Source organism: Falco peregrinus, chromosome 5, assembly GCF_023634155.1.
Source record: "Falco peregrinus isolate bFalPer1 chromosome 5, bFalPer1.pri, whole genome shotgun sequence".
Classification (NCBI taxonomy): Eukaryota; Metazoa; Chordata; class Aves; order Falconiformes; family Falconidae; genus Falco; species Falco peregrinus.
The window spans coordinates 45,782,297-45,791,283 of NC_073725.1; the positions used below are offsets into that span (position 1 = coordinate 45,782,297).

At 42.0% G+C, this 8,987-nt stretch overlaps 1 protein-coding gene across 2 annotated transcripts in view; it reads right to left on the bottom strand.

Annotated features, from left to right (window-relative positions):
* The window catches only part of PRTFDC1 (phosphoribosyl transferase domain containing 1), a 49,148-nt gene extending 41,683 nt beyond the window's left edge, over nt 1-7,465 (bottom strand). Inside the window, exons 1-2 of one of the 2 annotated variants that reach the window (XM_055803770.1) lie at nt 6,100-7,465; nt 1,961-2,067 (exon numbers count right to left, since the gene is read on the bottom strand). In XM_055803770.1, the coding sequence (XP_055659745.1) occupies nt 1,961-2,067; nt 6,100-6,159 (167 nt within the window). In that variant the 5' untranslated portion in view covers nt 6,160-7,465. The remainder of the gene's footprint in view (nt 1-1,960; nt 2,068-6,099) is intronic. The other variant, XM_055803769.1, reaches the window with a different exon arrangement.
* Nucleotides 7,466-8,987: the final 1,522 nt, after the last annotated feature.

Sequence of the window (8,987 nt, forward strand, 5' to 3'; positions counted from 1 at the left end):
GATCAGTAGTTTCAATGAGAGTCGATCTCCTGCCAGGATGCAATTTTAAATAAACCTGTAATTTATCTCACCTCTTTCATGATTACATTTGTTGGGGTTTTATTTCCTCTACCCACTGCAAAATGAGAATCCATTTGCCACTACATAAATACACTGAACTTTAATGAAATCTACACATGCATGTACCAGAGAAGAATAAGCTCTAAACTGAAGATAATATATTAGTTATGAGCAAAAGCTTGTGCTTCATTTTCACATCTTTGTACTTGTAATGTTCAAGTAAATTCCACACAGCAGTAATTAATATTTTTTAGATTTGAAAAATAGATTGTATGATGTGATCATCTTGTTTGACCTCAAATACATTATCCCTTTTACTGATGTAAGAATGAAGAAGTAAAAGACTTTCTCTTACTTTTCTGAAGACTAGGAAAATAGTCTTTTATCATATTTTATCAAGTCTGAGAATAATGGGGAAGACCTCTCATTATGAAGAAACACTTCTCTGGTGATTTTAATTTTTTTTTATAGTCTTCCTCAGATTGTTTGAGGAGCTGAAATTTCCAAAAATTCCAAAGACCACTTTCTATTTTAAAAGAGTATGAACTCCAGCATAGACAAAAATGTACTAATTTAAATTTCTAAATAAAAACATACCAGTTTTTTAATCTATGTTTATTGCTACCAAGCGACAAGAATTTTCTTAAGTGCTGAGCATTCTTCCTACATGAAAATTTTGTGTGATCACAATATATTCAGTTCTAAATTCTTTTTCCATTAGAAGAGAATCAGCCTTTTCAGTTAAGTTTAAGGAAAAACAGTGGAGTTCATTCTAGTGGAGTACAAAAACAACACTACAGTTCAATGCTTACTTCAAACAAATTTATGTTGAATTCTATGAGAACTGAAGTTGTAACATACTTATTTAAAAAAGAAGAATTAAAAGTAAATTGACTCTAACCAAAAGAGATGAAAAATTCAACACAATGATAACTGAAAATGCAATGAAAGAAAGCTTGTGTTTAAAAAGCAAATACAGGTGTCATAGTGATAGATATTTACAATCTTTCCAGGAGTTCCAACAATTTCAGTACTTGCAACCAGCTGTTTAAATGTGGTAGGTAGAAAGCTGAAGGCTGAAAATATCCCATGAAATTCCATGCAGATATTCCCAATAAATACATTGAAAATTACGATTTCTATTTTGTAGCTTTTTAATAAGATTTTTAACAGCACGTCAAAATAGTAACCGAGCATGAACACTGAGTTGCACTACCACAAATACCAAAGCAGCATTGAATGCCTACACTGAGAGCACATGAGAACTACTACAGGGTAAGGAATGAGGGATGATCAAGCTTTCCCACTGCCACCCTCCAAATCTAGCATCTGGACCCAACAGTCCACGACACGCTATTTGGTTGTGCCGAATGGCAGAAGTCAATGGTGTAGCCAGGAACTATTAGGTTAACGGGCATTAATGATTTGTACTAGGAAGTGTGAAAGTTGCACATAACTGAATGTAGTTTTTTCTCCTTTTTCTATCAAACCCACATGACATAGGGCAAGTGGGATATTCAAGTATAACTATATACAAAGTTTTGTACTTGTCTTTTCACTTTCAGTTCAACTCTCTTGTAGTTTACATTCCAATACCAATTTCACTATATGATCACACTCTCCTTTTTGTGGGACCATTATCTCATTCAACGCCCAAATCAGAAATGAGGTGAAAGAAATCAGACAGGCAGTTGCAAAGGCAACTTCAAGTCTAGCATTTCCCAACCTTCAAGCATTTTTTTACTTTTCAAATTAAATAAATAAAAATATTTATATAATTTCTAATATAATATTTTAGGACAAATGTTATACACACACTGTCTGTGGATGACAGGCTTTATAAAAAAGAGTAATACTAGTGACCAAAGAATTTATCTAGTAACATTCAAACTACACATACCTGTCAACAATAATGCCATGAGGTATGAGCACATATTCCAGATCTCCATAGTAGTGCTGAGGATAAGTGAACAAATCCAGACTGTATCCAGGCCAATTGTCTGAAATCTGAATATCAAATAGCAGTGTTAAGAATACTTCATGGTGTTTGACAATTCATAACGGATATAAAATCAGTGTTCTAGTACACTCTATTGGCTGAATTAATTATATGACATGCTCTCTTCCAGTTACAACTTACTATTTCACTTTTCCTACTAATTACTTTACTTCTCAGTATATCTCAGAAATTAAATGCTACATTTTTTCCCCCCACCGAACGTGGGAAATTTCACCTGAAATTACAAACAACTAGATAGAAAGAGTAAATATTTAATAGTAAACTAGTGGCAAGTCTAAGTTTCTTACTACTTTCAAACTCATTATGCAGATGTAGGATTATCAGCTAGAAGAGATTTTCCAATGGGAGACAGACAGTGGGATTAGAAGCCATAAAATTGTACATTAAAATTGTACATTTCTTGTTTAGAGGTATTTTGAAGTTGCACATAAATAAATAATTATTCTACAGATGAAACAGCACATAGGGATAATAAACTATGTGGTTCATGGATAGCATCTGTACAAATCAGTGGAAGACTGTACTTCCTGCCACAGGTGAGGTTCTTAGTTTGGGTAAGTTTACAAAATGCTTACATCTCACCTCACTATCAGCTAGCCTGTAAGTTGATACATTTACAGCAAACATATTTTACAGGTTTAATTATGTTAGTTTCATAGTATTAGAATACAACAATTAGGAGATCCCACAGTATATGATGGCATTAGAGATTGAGCAGGACAAAAATCAGCCAACATATAAAGACTTCAGAAAGGTATGAAGATGAAAAGTCATCAGCACAAGAACTAAACAAACTCCAAACCAACAATTTTCACAATTCCTTATGAAAGACAAGACCTGCAGGTTCACAACGTATCTTGGAATCATTACAAAGCTTTGCTTCAATATTGGTTCAGGATAAAAAGCGACACCTAATAAGTTTTCTTTACAGTCATGTTCCTCAGGTCACATATTGTCTTTCTTCTTTCTACAGCTTGGCCACATGAACCTTGAGCAGAAGGATAAATGGCAAGAAACCTGCCTTTGTGAAGTGCACATCTTAACGACATTTCTGCTAAATATAGCCTTTAATGGACCATCACTGAAACTAACCTCTGCTTACAATTTCATGTAGTAGAGCAACAAACCATGCCTCAAAAATATCTAGGCTAACACAACATATTTGATGTTGAGCTGTTCCTCCACATCTAGTTTTCTTTAACTTAGGCATAGCCCTGCCTCACGCTGTACTGAAACAGTGTTCTGCCTCATGAAGTTTGTTTGGTTGGGGTTTTTTTGCATATTCGTTGACAGCTACAGACACCTCGACTGTTGTGTGTTCTTAACTCTGCCCAACAATTCCTGTATCAGGAAAAGCTACTTGTTGGTAACTAGTGCTGAACATTTGTCCATAAATAACATGATGCGGAGATCACTGGAATCAATGAAAAGTTTCCCGCCTGACTTGCACAAGCCTTGAAACTACACAAAAGAAAAAATTACTTAGTTATGTTCCTCATTTCCATAGAAACAGGAGACTTGTTGCTGAGTTTTTTAATCAGAGGCAAGTCTTGCTCCGGAAACACGGCTGCAGAAGGCCTGGGAAGCCTATTTTCCTGTCTTCATTTTCAGCACAGAGGGGTGGCTGACACTTCTTAAATGTTTTGTAGCAATGAACTGTCTGAAATGGTTTTGTTCAAAAACATTTTAACATAAAATGAAATAAATTCAGATAGTGGTTTAAACTGCATGAGTACTATAAATACCTACCAAGAACCCTTGTCAGTATTGTTTATTTATGCTTTCTCCTATAAAACTCATGCAAATTGCATGGTTTTAGTGTGATGCAGAAAATCAAACTAAATGGATGGAATCTGCTTCAGAATTCATCCAAACCAATAGCTTTTACTTAGGTAAGCCATTTATGAAACATGATCAGGATGAAATTTTGATTCTCCTATCTATCCTGCTTCTCTTCAGTGAAAGAACATAAACTGCATCACTTGGCAATACTACAAAAGTTCTCATTTACAAGTGCTCACTGGCATTTGACAAATAAGATTAAATTCACATGTACTTTCTAAATAATTATTTTTCAAATATAAACAGCCTATTTCATATTCTTCTTTTAAACAGGCACTTCCCAACAACAAGGCTTAGAAATTCTCATTTATCCTAAAGCTATTCACAGCATTATGCTATACAACAATCTTTTAGTAACTGTAAATTTTTAGGAGCATTCTGCTTGTGAATTTAAAAACAAGTGCAATTACCCTCAGTTTAATAGCTAAGCATCAAGTAATATCCTCCCCAAATTAAATGCAACTTCTCTTTACTTCTGCCTTTAGCCTTTGAAAATATGACAGAAGTATTTGTGATTGTTTCGATAAAAAGACAGTATTCAGCTGGATAAATAAATAAATATGCTAAATATATTGGTACACAAGTGTGTAATAAAAGTCCTACTGTGAAACAAAGAGCTATTTTTTAAGTTCAAGCTTGGCATGTTAAAGCAGCCCAGTAGAAATTCTTCAGCAGATCTTTAAAAAGTTGATGTGAATGTACACAAAAAGGAATAACAATACATGGCAATACCTGAAAGCTATTCCCTTGAAGTATAAGAGAAGCTGGAGACATTCAGTTGCAACACCTCTGGATGAACATTGCTAGTTTTGTTGTCTGGCGAAGTGGGTACATGTGAGCTTTGAGCACAGTACTCACCAAAGCAACAACGATCTGGATTCTGCTTTGGTATAAAGTAAGGGTGCAAGCATCAAGCAAAGTCCAGCTTTTGTAAACTTAGATCACACAGCATTGGCCTTACTTTTGGTTATTTTCTTTGTGGAATGCATGAACACATTAGTGTGTAGCGAGCAGAAGAAATGAAATCAGCATAGCAGAATATGGTTACGAGCATTCACCTCCTTTACAATATCCTCACATTGCTCTGGCACCAAACACAGTCACCCACTTCAAAAACGCCGATTATTAAACAAGTGTCAGGAGATGCACGGTGGTTTCAGACAAAGCTGAAACAGCCAGCGATGGGTTTCTCTGGAAGGGGGACTGAGGGGATGCTGGTGGGGTCAGGGTGTACCTGCTGCCTGCAGAGAGCCCCCCGCCCTGCGCCACAACCTGGGCAGGCGTTCTTCAACTCTATTAAAATCCCAGCGTCACAATAAAGTAAGAGCATGCCTAAGGTGGTGGCAGTGAGGGTATTTGCTTCACAGGAGAGTATGATTTGTCCCTCAGAACACGGAACATACTCGTTCATTTTTTGCATAATTTATTCAGCCACACTGGTCCTCAAAACGCACTGCACAAGTTCGGGCATCGTCCCACCACAGAAGCAAAGGCGCAGCCTGACAGCGCCCAGGGATCCTCAGGGCCCTGTGAGCACTGCGGTGGGAGCCAGACACCTGGGGATCCCTGGGGATCCCTGGGGAACCTCGTCTCAGTTGCTCAAGCAACCTGGTGACACGCACAGCCACAGCCGCCGCTCGGCATAACTCGGGACGGCAGAGGCCGAAAGGTCGGCGAAGCCCCGGGAGCCGGCCGGCCTGCCTGCCTCCCAGCCGGGGAGCCCAACAGCCACCCTCCCGCCGCAGCCCGGGCCAGGCACCGGCCCCCTCCGGCGGCCCCGCAGGGCTGGAGAGGCCCGCTGCGGCGTGAGGTAACGCAAGAGCGGGGCGGACAGCGGGGCGAGGAGGGCGCGGAGCAAGCGGGGACCCTCGCAGGGCGGCTCGGCGGCTGGGAAGGACGTTGAGGGGACGGACAGGGGCCGGCGGGGACCGGGCGGAGGGGCAAGGCAAGGAGCGGAGCGGGGCCGCGGCCCAGCAGGGAAGGGCCGGGCCGGCGCGGGGGGTCAAACACAAGGCGCCGGAGGAGCGACGGCGGTGGGGGAGCCACGACGGCGGGGGCGGCGCAGGGTCTGCGGCAGCGCATGGCGGCGGAGGGCGGGAAGGAGCGGCGGGAACGCGGGGGGCGCGCACCGCGGGGGGCGACCGGCCGGGGCGGGCCGGGCCGCGCTTTGCATTTACCACAACGCCGCGGCCTCCGCCGCTCCGCGCCGCCGCGCCGCTGCCGCCTTGCCCGGCCATCTTCCTGCGCGCCCGCCCGAGGGGCCGCGGCGGGGCGGGGCGGGGCGGGACAGGGGAGCGGGGCTGGGGCCGCGGCGGCGGCTGGGCGGGCTGCGGGGTGCCCGGGGGGGGCTGCACCCCGGTGTTTGGGGCCGGTCCCCCCGCCTCCCTGGGGCACCGAACCCGCGCTGTGCCCGCCGGCGGTCGCGGCTCACTAAACAGACCCTCGTCAGCTTTCCTTCCGCCGCGATGCGATAGGCTTGATTGGCAAAGGTCTCTGAAGAGGCGAGGCAGCGCGGGCTGTTGGCGTTGCCTGAGCTGTCTGCAGAGTCGCGGGCCGGGTGTGCGGGACGCGCTGGGCCGGGCACGGTGCAGCGGTGCCTGCGGGCGGGTGCCCCGCGTCGGTGCCACGTATCGGTGCAGCGGGTCCCCCGTGTCGGTGCAGAGGGTGCGGGGCGGCACCAGGTGGGCGCCGGCGGGGCCTGAGGGGACCCGCGCGCGGGGACGGGCCGGCGGGGTGGTGGGGAGCGCTGGGCAGAGCTGGGTAAGGAGCCTGGGCTGGATGAACTCGTGGGTAAGGTTAGGCTGTTGTGGTTTAGACTGACATTTTGATAGCTTGTTGCTTATACTCTAGAGAGAAAACAGGGTGCGAGGAAGCAAACTTCCAGTAGTTCATTAATCTTGCTTTCCATCCTTGCTGACTTCTGCACTGGTGTGCCTTGCACCCCGCCGCTGTGCACATGCTGGAGCAAGCCATGTCTTCCCGCGCCTTCAGCCCGCTGCCGTGTTGCTCGTGCTGTCATTGAGACGTAGGTCACAAGTTACAACAAGTGAATCCAGAGAACACTACGGGTGTGTCTACAGTAGGAGTTTGGTGTCCAACACAGGCTGGTTTTTAGGTGCATCCTGTTAGCGCACTTACATTAGAACTGATAGGGCAAATAATAGCTCAGGAATCTGGTGTTAGGAGAGCTTCTATAAATGAATCACCAATTAAAGTCTGGTTAAGTACTAAAGCAACTGAAAATTATCTTGTGATAAATGCTTTGTTATATGAAGCCAGATCTGTTTGCTTTTTTGGTAAATTAAGGAGCTACTCTTAGAATTATTGCTACAGTTGACAACATGTCTGAAAGGACAGAAGACCAGGTTTACAAAGTACGACTCCAGAATATGTGTGCCTCAGAAGTGATATGGTATATCGTGTATATGAAGACTGTATCTATACATACGTATATGTATGCTGGAAAAAAATCATTCCTGCTCACGGTGCTTTAAAATAAAACTTAATTAAAAGTGGTGAATTTGATAAACAGCATATACAGACTTGTACACACCTACATAAAGTCAATAAAAATATTTTTGTAAAATACATAAATTTTCATAATGGCCAAAATCCCTAAATACATTTGCATTTCAATTGCATGTCAACATTTTGTACAACTATTGAGAAAGAAAGTCATCAATTTTTTCATCTAAACTTTGGGATTAAATGCTACTGATCTGTACTCACAATCGCTTTTCAAAATTTGAGGATTCTTCTTGCTTAGAGGTGGGCAAAAACCCCTTCTAAAGCCCACATTTGCCCTAAAGCTAATGCAATCTTTTTCAGTTATCACCACATTACAGATAAAGCTGCTGTTGCATAAACATCACAGAACTGGGCTCTAATAATTCTGAAGCTATTTAGATTACAACTAGAAACTCAGATTAATTTTGCCACTGCTGTTTGAGTAATGTTTTCTTCTACCTTTTGGACTAGTTTGGTCGCTATTACAGAGTTTTCTGTCTTTTTAGACAACATTCTTTATCAGACCACTGTCTGGCAGAGTCCACTGTCTGACCACTGCATCTCATAGCACTGGAGATTGTCCTAACCACACCACAGACAGAAGCTTAACGATTTGAAAAGGATTAACGTGAACAAGATACTAAAACATAAATTCCTCTGGGATTGTACTGAAGAATTTAGGCAGGAAATGTTTGTTCTTCCCGTCAAGGTTGGACAATGGCATTTTGTAGTCTTACTTTTGGTATTCTTCTCTTCCAGCATTTTTACAAAAATCACTTAAGAAGTGTAGTGAAGTATCCTGTCCTGCTAATAACAATAAACATGGAAATGAAAAACTAGATAAATTTAAGTGGGGTACAGTTTGAAGGGTGGTGCTGCTATCAGTAACCACTGGTCCAATCCACAAAATTGCTCTTCTCCATGTAAGATTTTTTCATTAGCATAAAATGTAATACTTTTTTTTTTTTTTAGTTTGGTGCAAATGAGACAAATTCATGGTTCTGTAAACTCACAGAATTAATAGAAACCAGAATTAATGTGCTTTATTGCACATGAAGGAAATGAGGCTGCTAAGGATTTTGCTGTGATGGTATATGTACTTACTGAATGTTTACATGTTTTCTTTATAGTATGAACTGGTGCAGAATGAATGAATGTACAGTAGATTTTCAAAAACTTTTTTTAATTAGGGCCAAAATATGATTATTTGAAACATGGTATTAGGGCCTTAACTGTGAAAAAGTCCGTAAGCATTCTGAAGAATGTTTGTATTTGTTTAGCTGTTTGTTTATAAACTAAAAATAGGAGGAAAAGAATAAACACTTCTAGATACACAACCATGGGAAATGATCAAAGGGGGAAAGAACAAAGAAAATAGGGTAGATCATACTAACAAGTAGGTCTGGACACATAGCCAAGAGACATAAAGGAGCAGATGGAAGAAGCAACACACACAGAAACAACGCAGAGTTAAGGCTTAGATGCAAATCCCTTGTGAATGCATTTATATCTTATGCCTTTACCCAACAAATTTTATAATTTCAGTTACACATCTTTT